The following is a 17,652-nucleotide window of genomic DNA, read 5'->3' on the forward strand; positions in this document are numbered from 1 at the left end:
TACAGAACACAAATTGGTCTGTTGTACTGTTCCTTGATTTATTTATGTAAGTGTGTTAAAAAAACGTTAAGTTGTAGTGTGTGTATTTGTTGTTATCACAAAGATACGAAGTAACTTGGATATAGTGCTGTTTTTATAATAATAAATGTGCATTATCTATGAGTGTATACATGTTCGTTTGCAAATTCTAATTTTTAATCGTCAAGTACATGAGAAACAGTTGTAAGCATGGTTCAGTTCTAATTTAATAAATACATACGTACAATACATAAAATTATTATAATGTATGGTATACTGTTGTACAAACATACATACATATGTACACGCATATCTTGTACATGTTACACAGAAGACTTTGTTGCTATGAACTTTTAATGGAATTTCATGCATCCCCATTCTCTATCAGGGATTCGTAATTTAATGTATTAAATTAGTTCTCTTAGTCTCGGAGACATCGCTGTCGCTGCCTTTTTCTCGCTTCTCACAAAATTCTATCAAATAGGAGGCCACACCAGATAAGGCAACAAATACACCGGCAAAGTAGAATGCGTTATCCCATCTGTGAAAAGATTAGATTAATATTTGGTTTAGTTAAGTTACATACATAATTGAGTGCGTTTAAAAGTACCTAGAAGAGAAGTTTTCACTCCCTATCGACCATTTACGTGTAATCGCCAGGGAAATCACAAATACATAAACCTATGCACATTTCTATTTTTTTTGTTATATTATTGTATGTATATACACATATATGGTATTTGCATACATTTAGGCTCACAAAACAGCAATATTTTACTTCAACATATTGATGTCGAAGGCGAATCATAAGGATGTAGTTAGCTAAGTATAATGGAAACCTGACAAACATCTTTTCGTATTTTGTAAATAGAGTCGTTGTGTTCGTATATCTCCATCGAAAAAAGTTACAGCTGTTCACTAATGAGTGAATTCGCTATATTGTGAAATTTTTGTATGAAAAAGGGAAGAATGCCACGCAAGCCACCAATGAAATTTGTGAAGTTTATGGAGACGACGCTCTATCAGTTTGTGTGGCACAACAATGGTTCACTCACTTCCGTTCTGGAAATTTCGATGTGAAAGATGCACCTCGTTCTGGTCGACATATCGTTGAAAAAGTCGATGAGATTATGGAAAAGATTGATCAGGACCGTCACATAAGCAGCCATTACATCGCTAAAGAACTTAACATTCATCATAAAACGGTTTTGAACCATTTAAAAAAAGCTGGCTTCAAAATGAAGCTCGATTTTTGGGTACCACATGAATTGTCTGTGAAAAATTTAATGGACCATAATAACATCTGCGATTCCTTGCTGAAACGAAATGAAATCAAACCATTTCTGAAGCGAATGGTAACAGGAGACGAAAAGTGTATCAAATGTGACAATAATGTGCGAAAAAGATCATGGTCTAAAAGTGGTGAAGCTCAACAAATGGTCGCAAATCTAGGATTGACACCTCGAAAGGTTATGCTGAGTATTTGGTGGGATTGGAAAGGAATCATCGACTATGAACTGCTCCAGCCTGGTTGATGATTCCACATTTTACTGTCAACAACGGATGAGATTGAAGCAAGCAATCGAAAAAAACGGCCAGAACTGATCAACCGAAAGGGCTTTGTCTTCCATTAGGACAACGCTAGACCACACACATCTTTGATGACTCGGCTAAAACTGAGAGAGCTTGGCTGGGAAGTTTTGTTGCATCCACTATATAGCCCTGACATTGCACCATCGAACTACCATTTGTTTCGGTCAATGCAGAACTCCCTTAATGGAGTTGGAGTGAAAATTACTTTTCGCAGTTTTTCGCCGAGAAACCAGAAAAGTTTAACAATGATGAAAAAAGTGATCGACCAAAATAGTACATATTTGGCTCATTAAAGTTCATCATAAATATAAAAAAAATTTAAGTGATTCTGATCTGATTAGAAATACGAAGCGACTTTTTCGACTACCCAATATTAATAATCTACTATTCATTTCCGGTTAGATTTCACAATAGTAGATATCTATGGTTTTGCGTAAGATGTTATTTCTTTGGGATTGCAGTTTGGTCAAGGTTGCACTTACATACCTTAGCGTCATTTCATAAATAGCGCCTGCAATTGGTGGCCCTGCAATCATACCAACACCCTGTACCAAGAGCACCAGTCCATAGGCACACGTAAAATCATCTAAATCGACAATACTGACCAAAATGCTAGGTGTAAATGAAAATGAGCTAGCGAAAGTGAATCCAAAGATGATGCACACCAACAGCAGTCCAATATAACTGCTTACAAGAACCGGCATTAGAAGCACCGATATGCCACAAACTGAAAGTAGAACGAAAGTAAAAGGCCATGAGTATGTGAGTATATAATTAAATATACATATATAGGTTGTCAAAAAAGTCTTGCGGTATTTTCGCTAGTTGGCGTTGAAAGCGCGAAGCTCTAGTTTTATTCGTCGCATCGGGTCATGCTATACCTCTTGGGAAAGCTCATTTTAAGTCGTTCGTGAGTTATAGCGTCGCAAACATGGAGCAAAATAAAGAGAAAATACGGCATATTTTACAGTACTACTACGATAAAGGCAAAAATGCATCTCAAGCCGCCAATAAAATTTGTGCAGTTTATGGACCCGATACAGTTTCCATTTCCACCGCACAACGATGGTTTCAACGTTTTCGTTCTTGTGTAGAGGTGGTCGAAGATGCCCCACACTCCGGAAGGCCTGTCGTCGAAAATTGCGATGAAATCGCTGAATTGGCTGAATCGGTCAAGAGCTGGGCATGAGTCATCAAAAATTCATTTCAATTTCAACAAAAAAAAAAAATCAATAAAAATACTGCAAGACTTTTTTGACAACCCATTATATTCATATAACTGATAATACAATCCTTATGCTCCCACATTTAAGAGCTTTTTCTCTTGTGAGAAGTTTCTATGCAATCATGCTGTGCTATAAACTTAGTTTACTCGACAGACCTCACAATCGGCGAATCCTATAGCGGTTATACAAACGGACGGACATTTCTTCATTTACAAATTTCATCATTTTGTTATTATAGTTTGATTATCCTCATAAATTCTTACTACATGGTAGAGTAAAATTATTTATTTTGCCTTCACATATTTTATAAAGGCTATACGTAATACTTTAATCATTTGCCTATTTTTGCACTTCGTACTTACCCACCATACACGCCGAATAGCAGACATTCACATTCATCCAAGAACGATCGCCCACATAACCCAGACCGATCATGCCGATGGTTTGAGCGATTCCAATGGCCGAAATCATTTGTGCGCTATCCGCCGTTTCATAGCCATGAAGCTTCATATGCTCCGGCAGATAAAGGTAGGGGATAATGAACCTGTGATAAAAAATAGAAAAAACAAACTTTTAATCTTTGATATACTATATATTCGCCAAGAATACGAGTATAACAAATAGAACAAGCTCAAACAAATATATGTACAACACTGGCGGTGCAACGCTGCGCTAACATGTCTTCGACGCATATGCAATTGAGTTGCGATTTTTACTTTGGTTAAGAAAATTTTCCTTTCGCATAACTCGTGCCAGAAATTCTTGCTTCCATAGAGGAGATGATAGGTGACTGAGCTTAATCATCCCTTGTTTTAAAATTTCATGATCATATCCAAATACATTGTAATGACATGTTGGGTTGTTTTTGGATAAAATATTTATTGTTACCAATCGAAACTTGCAAATAAATACCAGATATGTGTTTATATACGAATGTAGTGAATTTACTTACCAAATGAATAGAAACAATGTGGATAAATTGAATAGAGTAAATTTCATGTCCGCGAACAATGAAAAATCAAATACTGTCTTCATTGTGTCGATCATACTCTCGTACCAGGTCTGAAAATATATAATTCTATCAATTCTTCACTTTATGGTTATTTAAAATCAAGAGCATATTGAAATAGTTTCAGACAGAGTGCAGATAATAGAGAAATGAGAGCAAGGATCAAAATAGGGACAAATAGTTTTTACGGTTGCACTTGGGTTCACGTTTCAGTACTTCTCCACGTTATATTAAATTTGAGAAAAAAGTAAATTCTAACTAAAGTCTCACAATAAGATAGCGATTGGAGTGATTATGCAGTCCAAATATTTCTGAAAAATCGGCTGAGAATATACTAAGTGAAATTTCGAGAAGTACAGTAGTACCGGCTTCTGCCATTGCCACTGTAATTTGAAAATTTTACAAGATCTTGACTGGGCTAATGGAAGACGATTGAGATTGGGGAAAACCACTATTCAAACGGTGAAAAAGTTTCTATTGATAAGGACAACCACATATGTAGAACACAACATATAAAACTTACGTCTTCTTCTTCTTTCGCGATTGTTGTCATTGAGTTCCGGTAAATGTTCGGACACGACGATGCGCGCAGTCGGTAGCGATGTGTATTTAACATGGCGCCACGATAATGTATGGAGTTGCGGTGTATACGCATGTTCTTGAGGAAGTTGGAGTTCCGTAAGGATGTATTATATCGTAAGCTTGGTCGAACCGACGGTTTCTTTGACTTAGAAAGCCGACGCATGCCGCTAATGCTATCGGTGCGTGCACGTTTCGCTGGCTTAATGCTGGCATCATTTTCCGGTATTCCAATTATTGCCGCATCTTTGTGTAGTTTTCTTAAATTACCATTTACAAGTTCTGTATTACTTTTTTTAATTGACATATAATAAGTCTCATCGCTCAATATATCGACAGAATTGTGCCTCAAGCCGTTAGGTTTAAGGTCCACAAAAGATGTAGTGGCATTTTTTGCACTGAAAAAATTTTCATTCAAGGAGTAACGTGAGTTGGCCATATTGCCATCAATGGGGGAGCTACGTTGGAATTCGCGTGGTTGTGCTTTAGAATTTACACCATCCATAGCTTGTTGCGAAGAAAACGATGTATCTGATGGTGTAGCGCGATCAATTTTTTCAGAGGGCGAGAGTGTTTCTATCGAAGCCAAGAAACTCTTTCTTGCATCTTCAGCGGCTGTTTGAGCAATACCGCCCATCATTGTATCATCGGGTGATCCAATAATGGCTGCTGTTGGATTGGGCCCAGCTGAAGACATAGATAATAGATTTTCTCGTGAAGGTGCTTCCATTCCTTCTTTATTTCTCAGTGAACGCCTACTGAGGCTCTTGATTTCGTAAACGCATTCTAAATCCTGAGAACCTAGAAACGTCGGTAAGAAGATTTCGCTTCGATAGCGTTTCATAACGAACTCGTGTGGATCATTAATTTGTTGATTAGCCTCAGTGTTATTTTTTGTTACCAACGTGTCAAGCACGGCCTCCTTCGTTATCCCAGTATCCAACAGTTTTTTAATTTCTTCGAGACAAACGCTTGAATTCGAAAATGTGGTCATACTTTGTGAACGACTTTCAAGACGGTTTTCTTCTATTAACCAATCCGGATCACGCATCAACGCGCCGCAAACGCAAGTATTCAGCATAGTGCCCGCGAGAATGAGTGTGGCTCCGCGCCACCCATAACTATCAATTAGCCATTGGGTCAGAGGTGCATACAAGAAGGTGCCGATTCCAGTTCCAGAAGCACCAATACCAGTAGCGAAAGTTCGTTTTTTATCGAACCAAAAAGCGATTGATACAACTGCTGTTACGTAACCAATACCCAGTCCCAAACCAGATATGATACCAAAGGTCAACATCAACATTTCCACAGAGTTACAAAGTGAGGAGAGTCCAAATCCGATTGCAGATAGCAAACCACCAAATATGGTCATTTTACGACAGCCATAATTATCAACCAGATTCGACCAAATCGGACCCATTAATAGTGGTACCGAAAAGAATAGCGAACTAATCCAAGCCGTTTTCGAGGGTGACTCTCCAAAGTAATGCAACAGTTCAGAATTAATAAGTCCAAATGAGAAAGACAAGCCATCAGCAATTAGCGAAACAACGAGTGAGGCTAAAACTACGACCCAACCGTAACCGCCATCTGGTATCTCTGGCTTCTTTTTATCTGTTGAACTCGAATCAATCGAATCGCCCGATTCGTTTGATATAAGACGCTTACGTTTTTTAACATCACTCTCCTCCATCACTAAAAAGGTGGTTGTTGTTGTCGTGGTTAGACCAACATTATCGTCATTCACTGTGATGAGGCAATGTTTTAGGAGCCGTTCATTGACAGCGAAATCGCCGTCATCATCATGTAAATCGCTTGCCGATAGGTCACAGAATTTTACCTCGGGAAAGAAATCGTGTTTAATGGATTTGTTTAGTGGTGTTGTTGTGGGTGTAGGCGTAGGAGTTATTGATGCCACGATTGATTGCACGTCGGTTGGCGTGGACAGGGTCTGATAGACTACATTATCCGGTTTACTTTTAACATTCGTTTGATTCGCAACCATTTTTAGGTTTTGTGAACTATTTTTAACAGGATAAAAGATGAATTTTCAGTATGAACGTACGCAAGTGCCTTATGTAATAACAGACGATGGCTGTTACTATTTTTCACTAATATTTTCCAATTAAGTTTTTTTTGTGTACGTCTGATTTCGTCTTGAACACAGTGGTTTTCAGCAATTTTTGTTATTGTACTTGGTCTTATAATTGCCTATATGTTTATATTTCCTTTAATACTTAAATTTTAACTTTTTCTCCGATAAGGCTGGATTCTCACCGGTTCGCCGTTCTGCAGTTTCAAGTCACGACAAACAACCAGCTTTTTAAAGTTCTTTTTATAACGGTATGTTGGTGAGAGTTTCAACTCCGGTTTAAATGTCACACCACGAAACTCACTGTAACAGCGGCTGTGGCGAAGAATATTGCGATCACGTGCCTGCTTGCACGGTATGCTCGACCTTACACTCAAAGCAGAATACCAACTGTGCACTTCAATGAGTTAAATTTTTGGAGCTCAAGCTGTGAGTTCCTGCAAATAAGCCACAAAATACATTACATTTTTATTACAGTTCTTTGATTTGTCAAAGAGGGGTTAGGTCGAATTTAATAATGTATATAGCGACATATGTATGTACATACATACTTGTAGTCTTTTGTCTATAATATATGTATAAAATGTTATCGACTTATGGATAATTACATTTATTCTCTATCAATGTTAAAAATAATATATTCGATTAGGTTATGTTGAGTCAATGACTGATCTCTGAAATAGCTCCACACAAGTTCTTTGAAATGGCAGGGAATTTCTGAAGATGAATTTTAGATGGATTTTAGGTATTAACAAAGTGACATGAAATCATAAATCTGCTTGGCCGAATTATTTTTATTTCAACTATGTAGTTCATTTGAATGCGAAGAAAGAAGTGTTGGGGGTAGTTCGTTACGAAGGAAGTAACCATAAATTTGTATGTTGTTGCCAAAGAGTCTATTTAAATAAAAAGTACGTGTCACGTTGTTTGTCAGGGATAAACTCATAAACTACATAACCGATTTTTAATAAAATTTATTGTTTAGCTTAAATTCGATGCAACTTTAAAGATAGGGTAGTTTATATCTCATTTAATAGTCAAAAAATCTCATTGACAGTTGAATTTCCAGAGAGGCGTGAGAAACAATATCATTCAAGTTGCAATTAGACCTTTGGCAACAAAGGCTTCGTTAGGCAAACGATAAACTATTCGGCGATACTACCTTACTACTGAATATTATTTCCGACTGACCTTGCCGAAAATAGCGTTTGGTCATAAACAAGATCACCGGACATATTCTTAAAGCAAACATTTTGACTGGGAAATGTAATTGAAAATGCGATCCTGTTGCAGCGTATTTTAGCTACATATTGAGAATCTTTTAGAAGGCTTCAGCTTCACATTTGTTTAACTTTCGTCATGTAAATGAATAAGCCTGAAAGCCAAAAAAATATTTGTTCTTGGTTGACTACGTTGCACTTGGGATCTCCATCTTCTCTGCTCTTTTCTAAATATAGTTGGAATTATTTTTCTCCTTGTTCTCTCAAGAGATTATTACAATAGATGTTTTATGCTTTCGGAGAAGCTTACTATTTAATTTTCCTAATGCTAAGAAAGCCCGCAAAACTAATACGGCTGTGTAAACTCACGTTGAGCAACACGAAAAGCTCGTGCGACTTCTTCAATCTGCTGCTGGAGAAAATTATTCGAGCTGCAGAACTTAATCGATCATGTACAATCTTTTATAAGAGTGTACAGCTGCTGGCGTATGCCGATGATATTGATATCACGTCACTGTTGACAGTCATAACTTTGAAGTTGTAGATAATTTCGTCTACTTAGGAACCAGTATTAACACCACCAACAATGTCAGCCTGGAAATCCAAGGCAGGATTGCTCTTGCCAACAGGTGCTACTTCGGACTGAGTAGGCAATTGAAAAGTAAAGTCCTCTCTCGACGAACAAAAGCCAAACTCCATAAGTCGCTCATAATTCCCGTCCTGCTATAAGGTGCAGAGGCTTGGACGATGACATCAACCGATGAGTCCACGTTACGAGTTTTCGAGAGAAAGGTTCTGCGAAAGATTTTTGGTCCTTTGCGCATTGGCCACGGCGAATATCGCATTTGATGGAACGATGAGCTGTACGAGATATACGACGACATTGACATAGTTCAGCGAATTATAAGACAGAGCCTACGCTGGCTAGGTCATGTTGTCCGGATGGACGGAAACACTCCAGCTCTGAAAGTATTCGACGCAGTACCCGTCGGGGTAAGCAGAGGAAAAGGAAGACCTTCACTCCGTTGGAAGGACCAAGTGGAGAAGGACCTGGCTTCGCTTGGAATATCCAATTGGCGCGCTGTTGTTAACTCGGCTATAATCGCGTAAGCGGTGTCTACGCCAATTAAAAAGAGGAAGAAAGCCATTATCACTGAATTCGTTTATTATTTTATAGCGTATGAAACATTTTCGTTTACAACTAGTTATCTAGAATATACAAATATGCATATACATAAATGTTACACACATAATACATACAACTACAACTTTATTGCTGCATATAAAATCATGTGTTGTTTGTTGACATTTCAATAGTTTTGATATTTTTTACAATAAACTTTAACACCTCAGTAATTTCTTTTTAAATTAAGCAGTCGATAAACAGAGAAAATAACGATCTCATCATGATACTTTTGAAAGACTGCTTGGGTGAAAGCAACAACTAATTTTCGCAAACCTAACAAATAATAGATAAAAAACAATACCAAAATAAATACAATCAAGACAAGAATCGTTTGAGTTCCCTTCTATTCAACACCCTAAATATTGGGGAATAGTAGAAATTCAAAATAAACATTAAAATGAACTGTCAAGACGAAAGAGACAAGAGGTTGGTAGATGGCTGGGAGTCGAAATGCGTATACAAATGAATTTAGGAAGACCCTGTAGGAAAAAGTAGAAAACTCTTTTAAAAAAAGTTATATTTTTTCTAACGAGACTTTCAAGTAATTTCTAATGCTTTTTAGGAAATATGTTTAATCGACATTTTAGTATAACGTATAATGAAACGATTTTGTTGCGTTATTTTGCTACTAGAAAAGCTAGAATTGCAATTATATTTGAAAGAGGAGCAAAAGAAGTAAAGTAATGTTTTCAGAAAAAGACCAAAAATCCATGGGATTAATAGTGAAATTTGGTAATACGTTGTTAAATCTAATGATTTGAAGAAATTTCGAAAACAAAAAAAAAACTGAAAACGATTTCAGAGCTCTATGCAATGGAAGCTCGTTGAGCATAAAAACAATTATGTTATTCAATAAAGAACTTTGCTTGACTTTTTAGGCAACTACCTTCTTAATTACATATATAAAACTTTATAGTAGTTATTTTACAAAGAAAATTCGATTTTAAACTGGCTTAAGTGGCAAATTTTTATATATGTAATTCAAAAGAGTGACACTAAATCAATTGATCGCTAGTGGTTGATATATTAATACAGTTAAAGAAATGACTGCCAAAAAATAATTTTTTTGAAACCTACTTTAATGTCTAATGATTCTAATTTATTTAGTTTGTTTTAATAAAAAAGTAAGTTATTAATTTCCAAACAATAAGAGTCAAGTTGGTTTCAGAATTAAATGTTTAAATAACATTGCTTGTACTGAGTAAATGAGATATTTTTAGGTAGGCTTTTTACAAAAAGTTGGCCAGAAGATCTAACTTAGCACACTAAGTGTGTCACAACACAAATTCACTAAAAGTATTTCCCTGAGGGGCTCGTATGTGAACACACCGAAAGTGATATATTTACATTTAAAGAGTATATTTACAAATATATACATAAGTGAGACTCTGCATTTTTGCGAATTAACGTCAAACTGTCTGTCCGCTCTCCCCAAGGTTGGCAAACCTAAGGCGTTGATAAATATGAATATAGCCAAAATATAAACTATGTATGTAGTTAAATCAAGAGAGAACGGGTTGCCCACCTTCAAATAGAAGGGCGACGAACGAATAATACTCAAGGGTTGGATGCCTTTTATTTCAACTAATGCCAATTTATCCACTTTTTGGCGTTTAAAGGCATAATATCATACGGCTTGGTTGGTACCAAATGGTCATTACGTTAATGTTCAGTTCCGAACCATACTCTTCCTTATGCCATCCGCTATTGTTATGGGCAAATTTTATTACGCAAATTGTACGAGCCGAATGACGTTTAAAGACTTTCACAAATGCACGGTGAATTTCATTCTAAATATTTTTGACGATAAAAATAGAATTTTTGTTTGGCAGTCACTCATACACTCGACTACATGCTTATGTACATACATACATACGTATGCACATTTACAATTTTATAAGCGCAAATTCATATTTCTATAAAATACTAACGGAACAATGTTGTCTGAAATTTCTTGACGATTTTCGCTATCAAATAAAGGTATTTTAAAGATATACAATGCTTTCTCAATCGAAACTTTGTTTGAAACTTAAAGAGAAGACATTACTGAGGTAAGTCGAATACTCGTATTATAAATGCGCAGACTTACCACAAGAACTTATTTTCCACTTCGGGTGACTCTGCGGTCGGGTTGTGTGTTTGCCTTTGTATCTTCTTATATATTAGTTTGTGAGAGTTGACAGCCGAAATAGTTTTACTACGCGAATGATCACTAATGTTTAAGTTGTTACTCGCACTCGCACTCGCACTTTCACTTTCAAATTTGCTATTATTATTCTTATTAATATTACAAGTATGTTTACAACAATTAATAATTTTATTACAATCACAGTGTATTGGTAAATTAGCACTAATAATTTGTATTATTATTGCGGAGGTACCTCCGATAACTTCGCCATAAGCGCATAAATCTTCAGTTATTTTCAATTCACTAACACTATCGAACTGGTGTTTATTGATGAAAATCTCTTGATTTTCACTGGCGCTTCTTAAACGCGGATCACGTGGTGTATAGTGTAGAAATACTTTATTCGATTTACTGCCGTTATTGTAAGTACGATGATTGTTCGACGAGAAGGAGTTATTATTAAAAAGTCGTAATTGTACAAAGGCGGCCACCGTGATGTTGTTTTGGTTATTTACTGATGGTAATAATGAATAGAGGGGGGCTTCAGGGATAGCTTTACTAATGCGTGGGATTTGATTGGTTAACGCTGTTGTTGTTGTCTCGATTATAGATTTTATTATATTATTGCTGTTGCTGCTATTGTTGTTATTATTATTGTTTTCTAACACTGTTCTAATAGCTCTTAATATTTTTGATAATATTACAGTTAATTCTGTTCCACTGTCAGTTGCTACTGTTGCTGTTGTTGTTGTTGTTGGCTTATAAAGTGATTTTATGCGAAAGTCATTCATCAAGAATACTAACTTCGATTTAACCGCGTTGTGGTGGAAATGTTGGACGCGTAAATTAATAAGCGATGCAATGAAAATAAATACAATGTCGATGAATAACGGAGACACCGTCGATGGCGACAACGATGTGGATACTAAAAATGCGATGGGCACACACTCGACTATTAATTGGCTAGAATATTGCTTTGGGTTAAAGGCTACAGTTGTTTCTGCTACACTGCTGCTGCTGCTGCTATTGTTATTGTTGTTCTTTTTGTATCTGCTGCTGCTGCTGGGCGCTAAGGCTGCTACGAATGTTGTTTTTGCTGGCGTTTTAGCTGCAACTATTTCTGCTGACAATTGGTGTCTGACGAGCTTCGCTTTGAATTTGGTTGCACTATTGCAGTGCGGCGTCGTCAGCTCCAACAACGTCTTTGGCAGAATCACAAGCACCGATAGAATCCACATGCGGCAGGTAGATTTCCCTTGGCTGAGCGTATTGACCAATTAAAAATGTATACTCGTATAGTTCACCAAAAATGGCTCAAGTATTTTACATTAAATTTTGTAGCAAAATTTCTTTTTCTTATGATTATTGCATTATTTTGTTTTAGTAAAAAAAACGAGAACAAACTAAAAAACAAAATAAAAATAATTCAAATTGTTTCTTCGCGACTGTCTCACAGCAGTGTTGTTTATCTAATGAGTGTGTGAGATTTATTTTTATTTATATTGACGTTTGCAATTCAACTGCGTCTTTTTCGCTTCGTTGTTTTTGTTATTTTTCTTTTGTTACCACATCTATTTGGCGTGTGTCAAATGCACTGGCAATCTTGCTGGGTCGGGTTCATTGTTGAAAATCGGGTTTATTCTACAAAGTAGCAAAATAAATTGCGAAAGTATAGTTGACGAGCTCGTTGGAAATGACTAATAAGCGCTGTTGGTCAACTGTAAAGAACGGTAAAATCAAATATAAGTAACAGATTTTTCATTTGTTTTCAATTATGGATTTTATGTGGATATATGTATGTTTGTACGTATGTATTTGGCTTTGGCATTTTGCGATTATACAATACTTGAAACATTATGTATTTATACAATCAAATTATTGGCAATCCCCACTGAATATAAAATTCCCTTCCAGCAGCCTATATCATATTACAAAAGTAATGGTTTAATAAAATGAGTATAACGGTCTACTTAAATATCTACATATGTATGTGTTCTTTCTAGTATTTTTTTCATTTCCGGAAGCTTCTTTAAAGTGCAGGGTTTGGCTAAGTCTACATTTTGCTGCTTCTTATTAATAAAAGATCTGCATTGCAGTGCTGCCACCTTTTTTGGGCCAAACTGGTAACCATGCTACAACTAAAAACTAACTCATACTACTTAGTTTATTCATGTAATCTATAACAATAAAATTCAATTATAGTATGGCGTTATAAATTCCTTACTTTGCAAATGAAGATTTTAGATTATTACAATATCTTTTGGAATATTGCTCAAACGATTCGTACTATATTTTCCCTGAACATACATACATAATGAATGTGAACTATTATCAGCCAGATGGGAATGAATGACAATTATATCGTTAGCTTCCCTTGAGTCACCACAAGCCAGACAGCGCAAGCGCAAGTGATCGTTTTGCGTAAAGGCAACTACAAATTGTCCACAGTTTTTCATAATAGATATCTTGATTGAGATATTACCAAAATAATGTCCATGTCCGGTCATTGGAACGTACTCATATACGGTTATAGGAATTGGTTTTATATGCAACTATAATTATAAATTTATAACTGTGCGAATTGGGGAATTTCACTGCATATCGACCAGAAATTTTGCACCCGTCCGTTTCTCACCAAGACGCTGCTCATTTGTCGAAACCACTGATATGGGACCACTATAGCATATAGCTAGCATATAAGCCAAACGATCGGAATCAAGTGCTTGTGTAGAAGCTTTGTCTTTTGACGAGATATTTTCAAGAAATTTGGCATGGACCATGATAAAGTACAAGGATACAAACCCAAAATTAATTGTTTAGATCGACCTACTATTGCATATATGTATGTACATAGCTTGCCATATAAACTGACCGATCAAAATAAAGATAAAGATCTTTTTATTCTCTTTTATGCTATAAAAAAAATGCACCTCTGACCATATGGCTGCTGAAGCAGTTGCAAGTAAATGTAAATACAAACCAAAAGTTTATTTTTGCTATTTTTATTGCTTCGAAAAAATTCAAGAAGAATGGGGAAATCGCAGTGCATCATAAGCTGCTTTATTTTTGCACAATACTGTCCATACACACAAACAACAGCGCATACCAGTATTGCATTCTATCAATCAAAATCCGATTGGCGATTTGCAGATTTAGCCTTTGGAAATATTTACTTATATGCTAAGTTCAATGCTCGAAATATGGGGCAGTAAATTTTTTCGCAATTTCCAAATATTGGTCTGATTAGGTGTACAATTAATAAATCGTTTACATTCAAATTTGTGGACATGAATTTCCTTACTTCAAAAATAGCAGATTCCGCTTTTCAGACTTAAAATATTAATTTTAGAGTGTTCACCATGCTTTCCGGCAAACTTGTTTTCCATTTTTTCAAATCTTCGGAGCGAACTAGTTGTTGTGGTGTTTGAAAACTTAAATATTACCATTTCAATTTCACTAGAACCTTGAGCTTGTCTAGTTTTAACTATATTTAAGATTGTATTACTTGTTGTTAGGCTTTGAACAAGCAGACTCAATAAATAAAAAATTATTTGTTTATATCAGTATTAAAGCCATATATCACAGTTTATCTCTGTAACCTCATTCATTAAGATATGTATACATATATGTATGTATAGTTAGTAGATAAATATACAAAAAAGGGGTAGTTTTATGAGTTGCTTGTAAATAAATAATAAATAAATTAATAGGATATTATATTTATCTTAGACGAAGTACGGAGAACAAGCGGCAACGAAAGCTTGTTTTCCTAACACAATTGAAAAAAATCGTTTTTAACCTTTAGCCACCTAACGTCTTTTTTAGACACTCTACCACCTAACGTCGGTCAAAGTTAACTTCATTTTAGTGTTTAAAGTATAAATATAATAATAAAACACGCAAAAACCGCCCATAACTCTTTTGTACCTTTTATTTAATATTAACAAAAAATTAACTTAAAAGAAGTTTCATACTGCAATAACATTTTTTATTCAATGTTATACGAATTTTGTAAGAAAACGTAGATACTTTTATAAAATGAGATCTAATTAAAAAAAAAAATATTCGAACTTAAAATTTTTTTCTTTTTTTTTATAACTTAAAAACATGGACTTCAATAATAAATTGTTTTAGGCGCGAATAAATCGCAATTAAAATAAAATTGCTACTTGCCAACAATCACAATTTTTGGCGGCATGGTATGCACATTTTTTGGGAACATTCGATACAAATTGGATTTTTGCATTCAAAACACATGTGGAATGTCTTGAGTTTCTTTTTGGGATCACATAGTGAACAGGTTTTACGTTTTTCAAATTTTTCTACGTTGTCGGCTAGCAATGTACTGGGTACCTTGATCCATTTTCAGTACATGGCGAATAACGCCTTGAAGTTCTCTGTGTAATCCATTCTGGTATGCACGGCGTTATAAATGTGGTTTCACGAGATCTTCAGCTAATTTCTTCATAAAATTAAACCGAAGTACCTTTTCCTGTGTTTGGTTCATCTTGCTTACGATATATGCATTTACAGCAGAAATATCTAGCATTCTATAGATGATCGCCATTGGCCATCTTTGCGTTCGCCGAGAAGTGGAGTAAATGGCACATTTTTGATCCAGCATGTCTACTCCGCCTTTTGTGCTCTTATAAAACATTACCATTTCTGTTTTTTTAGTATTAGGATCAATGTTGGAAGTATGATACATGCTGGACAGAATAAGGATGGATTTTTTAGCCTTTGGCACAAAAGATGCCAATGTTGCATCGGACGTGAATCCAAAAATGAACGAACCAACTTTTCAATGACGACTAGGGAAAAAGTTAGGAGAATTTCTCGTTTGTTCTTTTTAAGGGTACCCACGAGTGTCAGCTGCTTTTTCTTCAAAATGTTCATAAGCTCAACTGAAGTAAACCAATTATCGGTTTTTATATTTCTGTTGGTGCCTTCAATCGAAGATATCAATCTCAAAACAGCCTGGGTAGGTTTGCCTAGTTTATGGTACTCAACAGGTAAGCCTTCACTGTCAGAGTCCTTTCCCAAGTATAGGTAGGCATTCAAAAGGAACCCTGTTGTGGCGCCAGTAATGCACATAATTTTAAGGCCATATTTATGAGGTTTCTTTGGCATAAACATTGTGAACCTGCACTTTCCGCGAAAAGCCACTAACATTTCGTCTATGCAAGCGTAGGTACCAATTGAACAAACTTCTTTGCAGTTCTCCATGAACATATAAAACAGGTGAGATATCGGTGTTGCTATATCTGTCAGACGTCGTTCACTTCGAGTGCAGGCATCATCAAAACGAATACAATTAAGGAGAACTTCAAATCTGTTTTTGCTCATTATACAACGGTAAATTTCTCTACCAGTTCCGTCCGTGCTGTACCAACTTAAGTAATGTGTATGGTTTTCTTTAAAAATTGATGTATAGTATAGCAAACCAATAAAAGCTCTAAGCTCAATTATATCTAAATCCTGAACACATGTTTTGTTTTGATAGTTAGGCCTCATTTTTCTGATTTTTTCGTTTGTGTGCCGTATAATTTCGTCTAACATATCTTTTTTTTTTTAAATAAATTCCATAAATCTAAGGGTTTTGTATTTCTGTGCAACACATCTCTGAAGAGAGGTTTGAGACCAGGTACGTCTCGTACAATGTTATGCTGCGCAGTTCTTGACCTTGAAATCGCGGGAAAAGCAGACCAACGAAACCGGTTCTTACCGAAATAACTCCTATACCTTGCCAGTGGTATATCGTCGTCAGAAGACGAACACTCGATCGCGTTTTCTTTCTCACGCGATCTGACTCATTTAGTTCTATTTCCGATTCTGGCTGACATTCGCCATCAATTACATGGTCTACAGGAGCGTCTTTTATGTCACTGCAGTCTTCATTTGGTAATTCATTGCAACTTCCTTCAAACTGCGACTCCGAGTCCAACTCTTGCAGCCATCTACCGATGTTTTGATCATGCGAAAACATAATAACTCTATAGGACCACAAAAAAAATTATTGGCACTAAAATTCCATAAACACCTAACGTCGGTCACCATGACCGCAAGCAAAAATGTTTTACCACTAGTTTTTGAATTGGTACACGAGAGAAAAGAAAAAGTTCATAGACGGACAACTGCGCAGCTTGCATAATAACGGGAATATTTAAAAAATAAAAAACGGTAGAGTCACTGAGACCGGCGTTGGGTGGCTAAGGGTTAAGAATCATATGTTTACATACTTATGTACATACATAATACCATATTTCACATACACTAGCACCTTAAACTCTGCAACACATCAACACCACGTGACTTAGTCTAAAAATAAAATTATTTTCTATCCTTTATTTTTACAACAGCGACTTTATGAAAAGGTATTGACCATATATTATTTATGTTGTTACATTACATTTGTTTCGATTCCGGTCCACGTATACTCATTCATTCACACGCACGAAACCTGAGTATGTTTTACTCCCCGAGGAGTTATTGGCTCACTCAACGCCGCAGTCGCCTTACCGGCATTCTGCAATAAATCTGTTTCGTCATGTACATTTCTTACTGTTAACTGCCGATTGGACTATTTGATGGGCCTACTCCA

The 17,652-nt window shown here is 35.9% G+C and overlaps 2 protein-coding genes across 3 annotated transcripts in view; both read right to left on the bottom strand.

The window, feature by feature from the left end:
- Positions 1–17: 17 nt before the first annotated feature.
- LOC120770056 lies at positions 18–6,449 on the bottom strand. The gene is made up of 5 exons (XM_040097175.1): positions 4,370–6,449; positions 3,790–3,899; positions 3,200–3,381; positions 2,098–2,338; positions 18–559 (listed from the first exon to the last, which is right to left on the bottom strand). The coding sequence occupies exons 1-5, from the start codon at positions 6,428–6,430 to the stop codon at positions 418–420; spliced, it is 2,736 nt and encodes a 911-aa protein (XP_039953109.1). The 5' UTR covers positions 6,431–6,449; the 3' UTR covers positions 18–417.
- A 417-nt stretch (positions 6,450–6,866) lies between these two features.
- LOC120770059 (serine/threonine-protein kinase DDB_G0283821) overlaps positions 6,867–17,652 on the bottom strand; it is a 40,235-nt gene continuing 29,449 nt past the window's right edge. The window contains exons 1-3 of one of the 2 annotated variants that reach the window (XM_040097179.1): positions 17,461–17,638; positions 11,013–12,769; positions 6,867–6,954 (exon numbers count right to left, since the gene is read on the bottom strand). In XM_040097179.1, coding sequence (XP_039953113.1) covers positions 6,891–6,954; positions 11,013–12,289 — 1,341 coding nt within the window. In that variant the 5' untranslated portion in view covers positions 12,290–12,769; positions 17,461–17,638 and the 3' untranslated portion in view covers positions 6,867–6,890. Of the gene's footprint in view, positions 6,955–11,012; positions 12,770–17,460; positions 17,639–17,652 lie in introns of those variants that run through there. The other variant, XM_040097178.1, reaches the window with a different exon arrangement.

Source organism: Bactrocera tryoni, chromosome 3 (genome assembly GCF_016617805.1).
Source record: "Bactrocera tryoni isolate S06 chromosome 3, CSIRO_BtryS06_freeze2, whole genome shotgun sequence".
Classification (NCBI taxonomy): Eukaryota; Metazoa; Arthropoda; class Insecta; order Diptera; family Tephritidae; genus Bactrocera; species Bactrocera tryoni.

Bases quoted from the DNA above. Each gene is read 5' to 3' on its own strand.
- LOC120770056 (XM_040097175.1), bottom strand. From the start codon at position 6,430: ATGGTTGCGAATCAAACGAATGTTAAAAGTAAACCGGATAATGTAGTC. The intron at 3,900-4,369 runs GTAAGTTTTATA...ATATATTTTCAG, and splicing joins TCGCGAAAGAAGAAGAAGAC to ACCTGGTACGAGAGTATGAT. The intron at 560-2,097 runs GTATGTAAGTGC...ATCTTTTCACAG, and splicing joins ATTTATGAAATGACGCTAAG to ATGGGATAACGCATTCTACT.